The following is a 17,172-nucleotide window of genomic DNA, read 5'->3' on the forward strand; positions in this document are numbered from 1 at the left end:
AAGTCTCTGCCCTTGTGCAGTGTACATTCTAGTGGAGAAAGGCTGACAATAAATCAAATAAATGTGTAAACAGTTCATAAAGTAATGGTAGTTTCCTGGAGAAAAGCAGGGAAGTGGAATGAATCAGATTTCAGTTGTAAACAGATGATCAGAGAAAGTGATAGTTGAGTAAAGACTTGAAGGAGGTGAATGAAAAAGCCATGCCTAAACCATTCCAGACTGAGGAAATAGCAAAGGAAAGGCCCTAAGGTTGTAGTGCCTTAAGGCAGACAAGCAGACTAGTGTGTGTGGAGTGGAGCAAGAAGGGAAGAGTTAGAGCAAAAAGATCAGAGGTACTTGGTGGGTAGGTTATTATAAGTCCCTGCTGTCTTTGTCATGACTGACTTTTTAAAAAAATATATTGATTTTTTACAGAGAGGAAAGGAGAGGGATAGAGAGTTAGAAACATCGAGAGAGAAACATCGATCAGCTGCCTCCTGCACATCTCCCACTGGGGATGTGCCCTCACCCAAGGTACATGCCCTTGGCCGGAATCGAACCTGGGACAGTTCAGTCCGCAGGCCGACGCTCTATCCACTGAGCCAAACCGGTTAGGGCGTCATGACTGACTTTTACTAGGATGCAAATGACATCATGTTACACATTAGCATATTTAAGATTGAAGTCTGTCCATAAAGAGACCTATTATATCTAGCCCCAAACTGTTTTGATTCCAACACTTATTCCTACATTACTGTTTTGCAAAATACACTTTGGTAAGCATTGTTCAAAAATATTAGCCGTGTGTGTGTGTGTGTGTGTGTGTGTGTGTGTGTGTTCCAGTTAAGTGCACTTACCTCAGTTGTGGTCAATGCATGTGCAGAAAGCAACAAATTAACATGTTTCTCTCACATGGATATTTCTTTCTGTCTTTCCCTCTCTCTTCCACTCTCTCTAAAAATCAATGGGTGAGCTGCCCCCTGGTGGCGCTCAGCCAGAAGCCGGGCTCACTGCTGGCGAGCACAGTGGTGGTGGCAGGAGCCTCTCCCGCCTCCGAGGTAGCGCTAAGGATGTCCAACTGACAGTTTAGGCCTGCTCCCTGGCAGTCGGACATTCCCCAAGGGCTCATGGACTGCAAGAGGGCGCAGGCTGGGCTGTGGGACACCCCCTCCCCCCAGTGCATGAATTTTGTGCACTGGGTCTCTAGTATATATATATATAAAAGTCCCAGTTTAAATTGTTTTAAATTTCTTTTTCTTTTTTTAATAGGTTATCACTGTGAGTACAAGATTCGTACGGGAAGGAAACCGGATGGCTGTGCCATTTGCTTCAAACATTCCAAATTTTCACTTTTATCAGTGAACCCAGTGGAATTCTACCGCCCTGATGTTCCTCTGTTGGACAGAGACAATGTTGGATTAGTGTTACTCTTGCAGCCCAAAATTCCAAGTGGTGCCTCTCCTGCAATCTGTGTAGCTAACACACATCTGTTGTATAACCCAAGGCGAGGTGACATTAAGCTGACCCAATTGGCAATGCTTCTGGCAGAGATTTCCAGTGTTGCCCATCAGAAAGATGGCAGCTTCTACCCTATTGTTATGTGTGGGGACTTTAATTCTGTTCCTGGTTCTCCGCTCTATAGTTTCATAAAGGACGGAAAATTGAATTATGAAGGACTTGCCATAGGAAAGGTAAGTCCTCACGTCATCATTACTAGGAGGTGGACTTGGCTTTCTGTTCACAGTAATGTGAGGATAGTCATCACAGGCCTGTTTGAAACCTTGAATGATCCAGTACCCTCACTTTACCAACCTATGTTGATTTTCCACGACTACTAATAATTACTTTTATCCACTTGGTTGAATTTCATCTTTTCCATCTATGTGTGGCAACATTCTGCTTGGAGGAATTAGCAGGCTGCAAAAAATCCAAAATGGAAGAGAAAAAAAAGAAACATTGACAAACACGAATACTTCATAAATAAGAAACTACTCACAAGGTGGCAGAATAGACTTTGGAATGCTGGATGTGAGCAATACAGTTAGCAAAACAGTAATTTAATATTTCTTTATAATTTCCTTTGCATAATGATAAATATTTTAATTCCATAGCTGAGTATCATTTATCCCATTATTTCCATTGTGCTCTCTTCTGCTTACTTTTGATCCTTTGATCTTCAGTATATTTAACCAAATAAGTTTTTCACCACTGACATTTGATAGTTTAAAACTTTATAAGAGTTTACCTCTCTTAGTATTTTCTATAATAGGAACTATATTGCAGGTAGCAAAAAGGAGGGGCAATATTAGTCAAAAGTGATAGATCATTTAGGTGGCCAAATTAGAGAAAAACACGTATAAGAAAAGATTGCCATTTCCATGTAAATAAGTGCTTTCTGAACTGTATTTGAACAAGATCCTATAAGCACAAATAATCACTTAATATAATGAATAAAAAGTAATATTTATCATTCTTGGATTCCCTTTCATTTAACAAACTTTTCAATACATAAACTATTTAAAATCTACTCACTTAAGATACCTGTTGAAATTTTGTTTAGGTATCTGGCCAGGAACAGTCTACACGGGGACAAAGAATTTTATCTATTCCAATTTGGCCCCCAAACCTAGGTATCTCACAGAACTGTGTGTATGAGGTACAGCAGGTACCAAAAGTAGAAAAGACAGGTAAGTGTTTGCAATATATTTTGGCAGTCTTCTTCATAATGCTTTCCCTTTGAACATAAAACTAAAATTTTAAAGGGATAACATCTCAGGAATAAATATTCATATACTATAAAAACATGAAGTTGTTTACTTATTCCTTTATTCAGAGAGCTCTAAACTTACCTTTTTAAAGTTGAACTTCCCAAATTATCTTTGCATGAATTACTTGCATGTTGCTTTGGAAATGTTTGCATTTTATGTTTGCTAATTTTGGAGATCATCAAAACAAAGCTTTTAGTATGAAACATTTTACTAGGCATTGTATCTAATCTAGATATGTCTTAAATATTGTTGCTAGAATAAAAGGACTGTACTAAGGCAAACTAGAATAAAACAGTATATTGACAGTATTAAAATATGTAGTTTTCTTTGTTCTTACAGACAGTGATCCAACACAAACACAGCTGGATAAAACTGAAGTCCTAGCAACAGCTGAAAAGTGAGTTCTGAAAAGCAGTAGTGGACATTAGCTGACTTTAGTTTAAAAGAGTTCCTCAAAACTGACTTCTAAAAAAGTGATAAAAAATGAAGATATTCTGTGCTGGTGAAGAATGTTGGCTTTATTAGACTTGCAAGGTTGCCACAAACCTTTTAATTTGTAAAAAATGCAACATCTGCAAAGTGCAATAGTGAAGTGCAGTAAAATGAGGAATGCCTGTAAATTGTTTTAGAATGTGTGTTTATTGGTAAGTGGAGGCTCTGAATAGAATTAATAAATCACATGCATATGTTAATTATTGAGCTCCCCCCCACCATGCTTCACAGCCTTGTTTATGGGTTTTGATATCACTGCATGAATGCCAAATTGTGATATCGTCTGTTTAAGTAAAGCTGTCCTAATGTCTGGCTTTGTCTGGAAATTAAATGAAAAAGTGCTTTAATAGGAGGAATTATAAATCATGAAAAACTTGATAGATGCTAAACACTTTTTCTTTTTAATTTAGGTTATCTTCACATTTACAGCACCATTTCAGCTTGTCATCTGTTTATTCGCATTATTTTCCTGACACTGGAATTCCAGAAGTGACCACCTGTCATTCCCGAAGTGCCATAACTGTGGATTATATTTTCTATTCTGGGGAAAAGAAAGATGTTGCTGGGGAGCCAGGTAAAGAAAGCATGGAATCTTAAGTTCTGCCCAGAACACAGTAACTAAAACCTCAGGGCTGAAGTTGGCAGTTATTAGCTAAACATCTAGATAAAGTTCTAGCTTTACAAGTTAAAAATACTTTTTAATTGGTAATATATTTGACAGATTGGTAATGCATTTGAATAATCGTTTAATCACCTGAAAAAGATGGAGACAGTGGAACACCTCAAAACAAATTATCTAGGAATTATATCCTCAGCTCTACCCTCCAGCCCAGTCACCTTCTGAGTTCTAGGTCTTTCATATTGCCCTTTTGTTTTACTTGCTGTGATTTACTGTTTTATTGTGCCAGCAACATCATATTGTTTGTACTTAAATTGTATTGCCACACCCTGCCTTCATTGGAGGACCTTGCTTAAACTTCCAACAATAGACAGTTTTGTCATATTGACCTTACACTATTTTTTTTTCTGGAAAGAGGTCTGTGACTGTGTTTTCAAAAAGCAAAGGTGATAAAACATTTCCTGGTATGAGTCAATGAAAACAAGACTTTATTAACCAAGGATTTAACATAGAGAAGAAAATGCAGTTTCATATAAGTCAGAAAACAACATTTAGAAAACTTTGGAAGTCCATAATGTTGGCAGCTGTTGTCTTTTCTGATTTTCCCTATTTTCGCTTCCAGTTCTTGGTGCTACTTTTCTTTTCCCCTTTTGTGTGTTTTTTCTTCCTACTGAGGATAACATTATTAGTAATACTCAAGAGATGGCTTACTCCTCCCCACTAGATCAGCTCCACAAAATATGCTCCTTTGAATTTGTAATAAGGTTCTGGTAGTTGTCGTGCAAGAACTATTCACTAGGTGGCAGAAGTGTGCCGTAGACCAACACCTCTAATTTTAACATTTAAGAGCATGTCCACTTTTATTTTTCCTGTTGACCCAATTGGCAATGATTATAAATTTATTCTCCAGTCACCTTATAAACTTTCTACTTAGCTTTGACCATGCCTGTCTGGTTTTATACAACTATAGAATGGTTGATGGATAAATTTCTTATGTAGTTGTCAATACCAAATCAGTCTTAACATTCTTATTACATTGATGTTTTCTTCTGGATTATTTTCAGAACTTGAAATAGAAAACATATCTTAAATAGAAAAAAACAAGCATCTGAAACTGCTGTGTATTTGAGAACTATAATTAGGTTACATTCAACAAATACTTAATTATATTCCAAAAACTTCTTTTAACAACTTATATTAGTAAAAATTTTTATCATATTCTGAAAACTGTTCCACATTTAGACTTCCAGAGGGGTCTTAAGTTCTATATTGTTGTTTAGAAAGAAAAGACTTCGTATGATTAATTTACAACCTGTTGACAGTTTCATGAAATATGTTTCTTTAATGTAGGAACTGAAGTTGCTTTGGTTGGAGGCTTGAAACTTCTAGCTAGACTGTCACTTCTTACAGAACAAGACTTGTGGACTGTTAATGGACTTCCAAATGAAAACAACTCTTCAGATCATCTGCCTTTATTGGCCAAGTTCAGACTTGAACTCTGACTGTTCTTTGATTATATATATACTTTTCTTTGCAATTTATATTCTTTTTCAAAGACTGTAAAGTTGTTCTTAAGAGTTTGCATGTTGTTTATTTTTGCGCCGTGGAGTTTCTGAAGAGGTTATGTTAAATGCTTGGAACTGATATCAGAGACACAAGTTTACAACAATTTTCTGTTTTCATAATGAAAGAATATTTTCCTGACAAATGATATCCAAATGCTCTTTATTGTAAAATAATTGTAAATATTTTTATTCTAAATTCTAGTAAAATAGACAGTGACTTTTAAAAATAGTGCATCTTTAATCCTCTTAATTCCATTTCATGTTTTTGGCAAGTTTTATGGTGAATCCCAAAGTGTCTTTGAGTTCTTGCAAACCACAACTCATTTCCCTTCCAGAAGGCTTTATTTCATTGTGAGGACCATAAATTTGTTAAGTCCCAATTAGTTAATCTCAGAAATCATTGGGTCATTTTCAAGTCTCCAACCATTTCAGTGTGTTTTTGAGGGGGCTTGATAATGCTTTTAAAAATTGTACAGATTGTTTAATCCATCTTGTTACTATCCTGGGACATGTAATATATCTACATTTTGTTGGGGTAAAAGGTCCCATAACTAGTGGGATGAAGACTACACAAGCCCACTTTTCCATCCTGTAACAGACAGACCATTATAGGAGGCAGATTGGGGTTATGTCTTCATTTCCCTAGCAATTTTTTTTCTTTTCTCTATTCAGTTTCAAGAAAAGATCTCTGGGTTAGGGAAGATTTTATTTTAGTGAACTAATACTGTAGACATTTATTTTATTAGGAAACTTGTCTTTGGAACAAAGTGGCAGCTATAAGATTATTTTTGTTTTGCCTCAGAAATTTGAGGAAGCCAGCAAAAATCTAGTGGGTAAATACCGACTTGGAGATCTAATATTCTTTAGTAATTTTAACTGTTTCAGTGTTTTGTTTCTAAAATGTGTTTTAACATGATGTAGCAGTGTGAGATAGTCCTGACATTTTTTATGAAGTGGTTAAGAGCGGGTCTAATAATTAATTCTGCATTTGGCTCTATGTGTTTGAATCAAAAATTTTAAACCATAAAAAGAAAATTTTCTCTTTTTTTAGACATGGTAATCAAAGAATTATGTGTATTTTTACCGAATAATTTTATATTGAATTATACTGAATTAGTAAAGTTTTTACGGTGAGTTTTCTTAGTATAATGCTTCACTTTAAATTAGAAAGCAGTAGTTACTTTATAGTCTTGGACTTTAAAAGTTTCTGTATTTTGTACTGCCATTATTAAAAAAAAAAAAATAGATGAATACCCCAAAAGGCATGTGGGCTATAAGGATCTGACTAGTAAAAATTGTAATAAGAAAATACTTTTAAATGTTTAATTTTTCACTTTGGGGCTCTTTTATTTATGGTATTAACTATAGTTCTAGGATTTTCCACATTTTCTAGTCACCGTTTTCAGAATATTCTGATCTGTCCTAATTAGCAGATATTATCATTATCAAATAATAACAGCAGATAGTATAATTATCCCCTTTTAGTATTTGGGAAAGAAAAATGAAAATTCCTTGATTACTGCTTTCTGCTGTGTGAATTTACTAACAAATATATATATATAGTCATTAATGACAGACTAACATCCCTGAAAACCTCTGTGGAAATTCAGTTTTTCATATCCTGATTAATATATTGTGATTTTTAGGCCCTTTTCAAGTGCTTCACTTTTATAGAGTTAATCCATAAAATTGCTTTCTCCTTTATCTTATAGAATGAAGAAGTATTAGTTTGTAGGACTGGAGGCCAAAAAGGTCAATGTAACTTTTTCACAAGTTTTTAAAGCTTCACTAAAACTAATTATCCACTTGTCTGTTTTGGTTAGAAGAGTTGGTAACTCTGTGAGAGCCTACTATTTACCTGCCAAAAGCAATGGAATCTGGCTGTTTGCTGAAACTAAGTCTCCCACAACCTCAAGTTCTGTACTATCCAACTTCTCAATGGAAAGGGATGTTGTGGAGTAATGAAATTTTAGTTTGATTATTCCTTTGATATCAAGATAATAGTCATGTTTGAAAACTTGTCCTTTATTACCTTTTTTTTTTTTTAATTTAGCGACAGTCTGGTTTTAACCCTTTGCTTGAGTAAAATGTAAGAATCCAGAGAGTATAAGGGGTTGGGGAAACAGCCATCAAGTCATTTGCACTTTGTACCTGTAAATTACCTAATAAAGTATTATACTAGTCCATCTGTGCCTGAGGGTGTTTTTGTTTGTTTTGTTACTCCTTATCCAAGGATATTTTTTCCATTGATACTAGAGAGAGTGGAAGGGACGGGGAGACAGAGATTGAAATACACCGATTGTAGGCTCCCTGACTAGGGCCGGGGATCAAGCCTGCAACCAAGGTATGAATCCTTGACCAGAATCAAACCCGTAGCCCTTCAGTCCGAGGGCCGGTGCTCTAACCACTGAGTCAAACTGGCTAGGGCTGTGTCTGAGGTTTTCTTGGTAAGGTATACTAAGCTGTGTAAGCTGGCCTGTTGCCTCTTCTAAACTATTCCATTACCCTTTTCAGCTTTTATTACTTAGGCTGATGCTAAAATATAAGTGAATGAAGATATGCCAAAATAGAGTCATGTTTAATGTAGAGTTTGAAAACTGGAAGAAGTCAAAGCTGAGAGAATGAGAAACTAGTTGACTAGGACAAGTAAGTAGACAAGGAAAAAAATTACATCATGTCACATTTTTAGAAGAAAAACAATCCTTAAGTTTCCAGGATGGTTTTATTAAAGTCTCATGCTGTATAAACATATAAGTGATGAGAAAAACATGAACTTGAAACATGCACTATCTGGCATTCTCTAAAATACATTGTACAAGTTGTCATTTACTTAGAAAAATACCCACTAAAACAATCACAGTTTTCCTTAAAGATTTAAAAAAAATGTATTGGCCAGAACAAAGTCCAAGAGAATAAACAAGATTCTGAATTGTATGTCAAAAAAACTGTACAAGGTTGTACATAAAACTAGGTTACAAAAGCCTTGGGTATAGTAAGAATACTGAATTAAGATTTCCAAAGTTCTATTTACCAATATCTATTAATAAAATCCTTATGAAATAATTGACTTAGAAAAAGTGAAATGTTCATGATTTCAGAGTGTATAGAAAATACTAAATACCACTTTTTGAAATAAAGTGTACTCAAAACAGCACAACATGTAGTCTAAAATCAAGATTCCTGTCATTCATTTAAACTTTGCATTTATTGCCACAGTGGCTTAAGCATAAAAATTCTCTTACATAAATAACTTTTTCAAAACTAGATTTCAAATCATCTCTGTTTCATTTTTTATCTTTTTTAATTGTAGCCGGTTTCAAAATCAATTTTGGGGAGGTAAGTCATACCATGATTTTTTTTGTTCGTTTTGACTTAATATTAAATTACAGCATTAGACTTTACAAGTTTGGTTTCTTTCTCACATCTTTTAGAAATTAACATTCCATGGGCATTAAAAATAGAATGACAACTAAAACATCTTCCATGAATTTTCATGTTTCTGTGACTAACTCTTGCTTTGAGGAAATGATTAAAATCAAGAAGTTAGTATGGAAGAAATTGAATCATCAAGTCAATTGGCAGTTTTAAGGTTTATCCATCAGCATAATAGAAACAGTTTATATCCCTACTTTCCTCTTTTTTGTAGGAAACAAGAAGCTGGGTAGCTATGGACTTTTTGTATTTTAGTTGGGACAGTACTTAGGTAATGCTTAGAAAATCCTATTCCAAGCTCTTAGAACGATTGCAATGTTATAAGTAGTCTTCTTATATATAATAAAATTTCAGATTTATAGTATCGTTTTCGGCATGAGAATGAAATGATTTACTGAGTACTCTAAATGCACGTGGCCATGGGCTGCAAATGGGTTTGCCTTGGGAAGATATACAAGGATAACTCATTTTAAATTCTGCTGACTGATAATATATCCTTGAAGCAATTAAGTTCAGAATTGTTAACTTAATGCTATATTTTAATTGAGATGTATACCTACTTGCTCCTGTGTATGTAAAGACATTAGACTTCCTTCTTTTCCTAGAAAACAATACTTTCCAGTCATAACATTGACTTTGAGGGTAACAAGTTCATGTGCAGATGGCTAGAGAATGAAGTTCTTTTGTTCTCCATGTCACCCTCAGAGGTAAAGAATCTGAATGAGCAGATTCTCATCTTTTTTTAACCCTTCCTAAAATCACCTCGTCAAAGCCAGAGGGAAGCCCTGAGACTGAACTAACACTTTTGCTGACTAGCGGACTTCACTTAACTCTGCCTTTTGGTCTCATGAGTTGGCGTGGTTACTAAGATAAAACAAATGAAATAGAAGCTGTACACCTGATATTGATAACATACAGACTTGGGATGCTGTTGGAGTTATGCTGTATGATCTGCAGCCGGAAGTCACCATAACTACCATGTGCAGGCCAGATAGTCATACTGTGCTTCATGGACCAAGTCACGCTTTCCGGTGTAACGTGGGACCTGAAGACTTTTCCATTTACAAAAAGGTCCCGTGCTTCTCTAATTCATTGCATTTTCCCAATACCAGTTCCTAAATGTCATGAGGTCATACTGAAAAGCGAGGTACTGGAAAATAATCCCTTCGCACCCCATTTGGTCTTAATATAAGACATCAGAACACGTCTCTCACAACAGTGAGTCCTTCAGAATCAAGGCCCAGCTCAGAATTTAAGGATCAGATGAAATGTGAGAAGAAAGATGATCTGTTTCTGAAGACCTGCTGTTTCATGCCTGGCTTCTTTGCCTTTCTGAGTTTTGTTATTAGAGGTAATTGCCATACTGCTAAATTTTCCCAGTACTGCGTGATCCCTTCTACTTTTGTAGAGGCTGCAAAGTTTAAATGTTAGTGACAGAACATAGACTAGCTCTCACTGTGCTGTTTTTGTTTTGTTTTGAAAGAACAAAAGCTGCTGTCAGTGAATGCTTTAAGAAAGAAGTGACTCCAAGATCCTAAAAATGGTTTCCCGTATTGCCAGAAGAATTTCAGTGCTTTGTAGCAAAACACCTGCATATAATACCTTAAATCTCATCACATGTATGCACCAGGAAAGAATTCCAAACTTTGTGGCGGTCCCCATGGGAAATATTGGGGAACCCATACAAATAGAATATATAAAACACAAAACACCATTAAGCTTGCATATCTGATGTCAAAATGCTGAGGTAATATTGACGGCTTAAAAAAACACACCCACCAATCTTTGCCTCTGTTATTGCTGCAAAAAACATTAATACTGATTGAGTTACCTTACTATATCAAAAGTGGGAGGGAGGGTTTCAGAAACATTTACTTGGTGAGGGATAATGGTGAAAGCAAGTAAAAGAATGCGGGTAAATGGAAAAATAGAGAACTACAGTGGCAGTATTATCCTTTCCATCAGGAGTGAGGGAGACAGTCCAACCCCAGTGGGGTTTATGACTTTAGCCTTTTCATGGTTGCCCCTTTGTGAGTTTTTTTTTTACGTTGTTACCACCCACTCAGATTCTATTTCCAAGTGAATCCTTAAAAATAAAATCCACAGGTTCTTCATAAATAGTTGCAGTTCCTCCTGAAGATGCTGGGTAAAGTGCAGAGAGAAGCACCACAGAAGCCCTCTGGCCGGCTGGTATGGCTTGCCTAAATCCGAATCTGATAGCCCACTTCGTTCAGAGTGCTGAGGTCAGCCACCTTCTTCTCAGGCAGAGCAGGCCTAGGGGTAAAAGACAGGGGGTGGGGCAAAGGGATGGGACGGAGAAAGAACATTTTTAGTATTTTCAGGGGCCGCCTCTACTCCGTTTTCCTAACCCTGAGATATTTGCCCCGCCCCGCCCCACCAGCCTCAGTTCCCAACTCTACCTCTTGTTCTTGTCCACCTTTTATAGGTTTTAAGGAACATTTAAAAAAATATATTCCTATTGATTGCAGAGAGGAAGGGAGAGGGAGAGAAAGATAGAAACATCAATGAAGAGAATCATTGATTGGCTGCCTCCTGCCTGCCCCCCACTGGGGATCGAGCCCGCAACCAGGGCATGTGCCCTTGACTGGAATCAAACCTGAGACCCTTCAGTCCACAGGCCAATGCTCTATCCACTGAGCCAAACCAGCTAGGGCAAGTCTTAAGGAACATTTTAACAGGCTTTCAATCTAGAGTTCAAAAAGATGTACAGGTTGCTGAATGAGTTTGTTCAACTTTAAGCCTGAAAATTTGGTGACATTCTAACTGTGGACCTCACAAGGGTCTAAAGAATTGCATTTACTACAGTAGGACTAAAAATTGGAGCCAGAGTCTCCTCGAAACCTTGGCTTCCTGGTGTCCGTGCCCTGGGGGAAGCCAGCAGCTGCAAGAGGTCTCAGGTGACTTGGTCTCAAGGAGAGATGCTGTTATCTTTGAGAGAGGGTTACTACTCCAGACTTGAATGTATATCATCAGGTGAACCTTTGAGAATACATCTGAAAAAGCATGTCACACTGCAAAACCATTCAGTGGCAAAACATCTTTCTTCCCTAAACACATTCTCTACGGTACTTTCCAACAGACAACTACACCGAAGCATTTATGTGTCTTCCCCGCCTCGGTGTGCCCCACTTTTAGAAAATTCAGTCATCAAAAATTCAGTTTCTCAAAGATTACGTTTGAAGTACTCATAGCTAATCTTTACTTTCCTAGAGCAATTAAAATATGATTTCCACACTACCTCTCCCAATACTGTGACTATGTAAGTATATATTTCTTACCTGGATATAAATGACACTTGTTTTTAGCAGATGGTTTTAATGCGCTGTATGGCAGAGCCTGTCAGCTGCCCCTCAACATCCACTCTTCTCCTTCTTCCTCAATAAAGACACCCCTGATTTCTAGCTGGGCACAGAGCTGCCCAGAATACAAACCATGTTTCCCAGCCTCCCTGAAGCTGGGCGTAGCCTTGGACTAAGTAGACATGTGGAGTGGCCGTCAGTTACCAGGACACCTGGCATGTGCCCTTCACCTTCTTTCCCTTTCCTGTCTTTCTTGGGGAAGTGACAGCTGGGGCTGGGCCCTTCAGGTGGCTCTCTGAAGAGGTAGAGAGTAGTAAGAGCCTCCCCCCCCCCCCCCCCCCCCCCCCCCCCTACGGTGAGTCATGGCTAAACCACAGCTTCAAGCTAACCTTCCCCACGGCCAGGGGAAGGTTATCCTAACTGGTCCCATTTCCCTCCATTAACTCATGAATACAATGCTAATGTGGACACATGCTAGGAACAGTGAGTGCTGAGTAGGCCTGAAGGTTACTATTTAGAGAACATGTTTAGAGAACATAAGGAGAACATGTTTCTAGCAAGTTCTCTACAATTCCACTCAGGGCAAGCTGCCACACCCTAAATGAAGTCCAGAGACTGACTTCTAAGACAGTGGTCGGCAAACTGCGGCTCGCGAGCCACACGCGGCTCTTTGGCCCCTTGAGCATGGCTCTTCCACAAAATACCGACTTCTGCGCATGGGCCACGAAGTTTCAATCGCACTGTATGTGCTGGCCCTAGGTCAGCCGTGGGCAAACTACGGCCCGCGGGCCGGATCCGGCCTGGTTGGAATGAATAAAACTAAAAAAAAAAAACCGTACCCTTTTTTTTAATGATGTTTACTTTGAATTTATATTAGTTCACACAAACACTCCATCCATGCTTTTGTTCCGGCCCTCCGGTCCAGTTTAAGAACCCATTGTGGCCCTCGAGTCAAAAAGTTTGCCCACCCCTGTTCTAAACCCTTCTTCCCGGCCTGGGACCTTCCTCCACACCAAGTCACACCTCTTTTGAAACTCTCAATGTGCTGCCCTTCCTATATAACAATGCTGCTAGTAAGACACCGGCTTACTATTGTTTTTCAGGGGTAAAAAGAAATCTGCACTCACCTATATTTTCTCTCCCTCAGTCCTGTCACCAGCAGTGCCTGCTGGAAAGTCGGTGGCAGGATCGGCTACAGGGTAGGTCAGGGAGAGAACAAAGCCTCCCCACTCAGCCCTGTAGTGTGGGTGTCCCCAGGGTCCCCGCAGCAACCAATCACAGGCACGCCACCTCCTCAGGGGCTCACTTTGGAGCCCCTCGGCCTCGTGGAACAGAATTTTCACCACATTTCTCATAGTTTGTGTGTTCCTAACACTCCACCATTTACCTTTACTCATGTTCTTCTATTGGCACCCTTGAAAATAAATGCACTTTAATTTGGGGTCTTTGGCCTCCGTTTTCTAACCCTTCCCTGAGCACTTCCACCAGCTCCCCCACGCCTTCCAGGTGCAGAGACATGTCCATTATAAATAGCTTTTGTTTATTAGGCCTTACTATGTGCCAGGCATTGTTGTAGGAGAGTTATATGGATTCATTCTCACCATAACCTTATGGGGTTGATACAGTTACTAACCACGTAACAGAGGAGAAAACAGAGGCACTGAAAGTGAGGGAACTTGCTCAAAGGAAAGTCACATGGCTAGCAAGTGGTAGAGCCAGAGTCTGCCCCCAGAATCTAGAGCCCATGTCCTTAACCAGATGCCAACCGCCCTGTCCTCCGCTCCCCACGCAAAGCATCCTCCCACCCACCGCACCGGAGAACGGCGCCCCGGCCACTCCTGCCCCCTCACCGTGGCTCCGGAATGCCCTCCCGCATGCCTTCCTTTCTGTCATCCCTTCAAGGCCCAGCCCAAACGCCCCTTCCCCCGTGAAGAATTTCCTGACTTCCTAGGGCATTTCCTTTTGTTCATCGGTTCCAGCATCCTGCAGCTTCCTAACCTTGTGCCTGCTCTGGAGACTGTGATCAGCTTGAGAGCAGGACTGAGTAAATTCACCTGTGAATCCCCATGGTTGAATATCCCAAATCTCTCAATAAACTGGTCCAGTTCTCACTAACATGCAAATGGCTGACAGGGCTTCATTCTGTTCCCTTTACCGGGGGCTATTTTCATTTTAACCGAGACAAGGCCCTGGGCCAGAAATTCAAGTCACCATGACAACATTATAAGAATCAATAAGTAGGAAGAACATGTTTTGTCTTTTTTTTCCGTATAGGAGAGGCTTTACCTCACCTTGGAAGCCACTTGGGGAACCTGCCTCCTCGGAAAGCTCAATGTGGTTCTGCAGTAACAGGTAGTGTGAGGGCTTCCGAAGGAAGGGGACTAGGCTGTATCCCTGCCCCTCCTACGTCCCCATAGGTACCCAGAAACTAGAGGAGGAAAAAAGACTAATATTGGCAGAAAATGAGAATCCCGGTGAACTGCCTGGAAGAGGAAACCCTTGTCTTTCACAGCCACACTGGCCACCATTTCCTGGCCTGGGGAAGGGGGGAAGTGGGTTATCACAGTGCCACCTGCCTGCAGGCCCAGCCAGAAACGCCGCTCAGTCCCTGCCAGCTCCGCTCAGGGCCAGAGCTGGCACTATTGTGTGGGCAGAGGCTCTTCCAAGGGCTCCCCTGGCTATAATTAGAACATTGCAGGGGATTTATTTTTAAGAAACACAAGCACCAGGATGATGACTCAGCCGCGTCTGCACTTGCCCAGAACCTCTCATCACAGCCAGAGTTATTCTTTCAGACGGAGTAATATATTTCTCCAAACCCCTCCCCAGCCCCAACAAGGAAAAGAAATCAAAAGATTTTCCTTTGAAAGGCTCTCAGGCCGCCTTCTGTTTTACGGGAAGAGGGGGCGGGGTCTTTACGTTTTCTCTGCGCACTCTGTGGAAGGAAATCGGGGGCACACCAATTGGGGGTAACCCCAGCTGCGTCTGTTCTCACGTCAATGTATCCAGGGAGAACTAGGGTGATGCTCGATGGCCCGGTCCCACGTCTACGCTGAACCCCAACCTCGGGCCTGCAGTCCAGGGTCAGCTGAGACGGGCTACTCAGGAGGCAGGTTGGGGAGGAGAGGCAGTGGCCCCAGAGAAGGTATTCTGTGGGAAATTCTCCCAGCATTTGCCACTGCTGCCTACGCCTCGACATTGCAGGGAGGGTGGACCATCTCTGTGCCTCAGTGCCCGGAAGAGCTTTGGCCGGGATGTTGATGCCAGGGAAGCCTCAGAACCAGAAAGTGGGCAGCATGTTGGGGACCCAGCTGGGGATGACATTGCATCCTGGGGCTGAATGTAGGAGTTGGTGCGTGTCTCTGAGACTTAAGGTTTAAGAAAAGCAGCAGTGCCCAGCCGGCATGGCTCAGTGGTTGAGCATCGACCTATAAACCAAAAGGTCGAGGTTCGATTCCCAGTTGGGGGCACATACCTGTATGGCGGGCCACATCCCCAGGGTGGGGCGTGCAGAAGCCAGCCAATCAATGATTCGCTCTCATCATTGATGTTTCTCCCTCTCCCTCCCTCTCCTTCTCTCTCTGAAATCAATAAAAATATTTTTTAATAAATACATGAAAGCAGCAGTAAGTGGAAGGCAAGCCTCCAGGGTTCCCCCTAAACCATGCAGTCCCTTCCCTGCCCCTCTGCCTCCACTCTGCTTGGCTGCTGTCAGGACGCGTCAGAGGACCCGAGTGGCAGCGGGAAAGCAGGGCTCCCGAGACCTGCTCGCCACTTACTCATTCACAAGAATTGATTTAGCAACATATTGTGCCAAGAACCTTCTAGGTCTTGGGTGCTCTCAGTGGAGCCAAATCCATTCCCTTTCTTCCCATGCAACTTTACCTGTTGCTTCTCCCCCTTCAAGTGTGAGACACTTCAGGGACATGGGACCTCTGGGTCCACTCAGGGCTGCCTGCTGGGGACCCACCGGCCACCAGTCAGTCCATCTATGCTTCTCGCTCCTGTCTCCCGGGGTCACAGCCCCTTAGGGTGGGGTGCACGCGCCCATGTGCTCACCTGCACGCACCCTCACAACCAGACATTTGATTCTTTGTGGACTCAGGAAGGGCTGCACAGAAAAGGTGCGGCTCTAACATCAGCCTCTTAGTCTGTGAAGGACGTGGAACAGATGAGGTCAGGGCGGTATTGGCCCAGCATTCACAAGCTCAGCGGGAGACCCCAGGCCCTCCTGTCTTGTCGAGTCTGGAAGGAATCAGCTCAGGCCAGGCCCCAATTTAGGACTGTGGCCTATTTGGGTAGGCCTCCTCTGCAGGAACCCTGGGATGGGGACTGGTTCCTTCACACCTGTCACCCTCGTTCAAGGCCAGTCCTGCTCCTCGCTCGCATTCCTTACTTCCCAGGACTGCAGACACCGCTGCTGGCAGCTGACAGGGCAGACAGCTGAGGCTGCGATGTAAATAGAACTCGGCCAAGACAGGGTTGGCTCTGAAGAGCCTCTCCAGCCCTTTGCCCTTTCCTCCAAGCCCTCCCCAGGCAGGAGGCTCTGGCCAGAGACCAAGAGCCATCAGCTCTTGAGATTCCAGGGCACAGCTTCGGGGCTCTGGTCTCACGTCTCCTTTCTGTGGCGGAGAACCCTCTAGGACCCAACCCTGTCTGACTGTCTACAGTGGTCAGCTCTGGAGACCTGGCTCTCTGCCTAAGGCAGTCTCCCCTGATGAGGCCCATCATTCCATCTTGGTTTCTCCAAGCATCCCCAGGGACCCTGGGCCATGTGAAATCCCACGGCGAGCTGAGCTGGGCAATCCTCTGAGCTGGAAACTACCTTCTCTGGCAGTCTGGAAAGAAACCCCACACCATCTTGGAGGTTTTACTTTTCCCTCCATAGCTTTTCTTCTCTCTCTCTCTTACTTTCTCTCTCTCTCTCTCTATACACACACACACACACACACACACACACACACACACACACACACACACCTCTCCCCCCTCTCTCT

At 41.3% G+C, this 17,172-nt stretch overlaps 2 protein-coding genes across 7 annotated transcripts in view; one reads left to right on the top strand and one right to left on the bottom strand.

Annotated features, from left to right (window-relative positions):
• ANGEL2 (angel homolog 2 (Drosophila)) overlaps window positions 1–7,615 on the top strand; it is a 15,553-nt gene extending 7,938 nt beyond the window's left edge. For all 6 annotated transcript variants that reach the window (XM_005865159.2, XM_014538782.1, XM_014538778.1 and 3 more), the window contains 5 exons: window positions 1,249–1,670; window positions 2,540–2,666; window positions 3,087–3,144; window positions 3,650–3,813; window positions 5,209–7,615. In XM_005865159.2, the coding sequence (XP_005865221.1) occupies window positions 1,249–1,670; window positions 2,540–2,666; window positions 3,087–3,144; window positions 3,650–3,813; window positions 5,209–5,360 (923 nt within the window). In that variant the 3' untranslated portion in view covers window positions 5,361–7,615. The remainder of the gene's footprint in view (window positions 1–1,248; window positions 1,671–2,539; window positions 2,667–3,086; window positions 3,145–3,649; window positions 3,814–5,208) is intronic.
• A 511-nt stretch (window positions 7,616–8,126) lies between these two features.
• VASH2 (vasohibin 2) overlaps window positions 8,127–17,172 on the bottom strand; it is a 38,048-nt gene continuing 29,002 nt past the window's right edge. The window contains exon 7 of the mRNA XM_005865161.2: window positions 8,127–11,129. Coding sequence (XP_005865223.1) covers window positions 11,057–11,129 — 73 coding nt within the window. The 3' untranslated portion in view covers window positions 8,127–11,056. The remainder of the gene's footprint in view (window positions 11,130–17,172) is intronic.

Source organism: Myotis brandtii, unplaced genomic scaffold (genome assembly GCF_000412655.1).
Source record: "Myotis brandtii unplaced genomic scaffold, ASM41265v1 scaffold197, whole genome shotgun sequence".
NCBI lineage: Eukaryota > Metazoa > Chordata > Mammalia > Chiroptera > Vespertilionidae > Myotis > Myotis brandtii.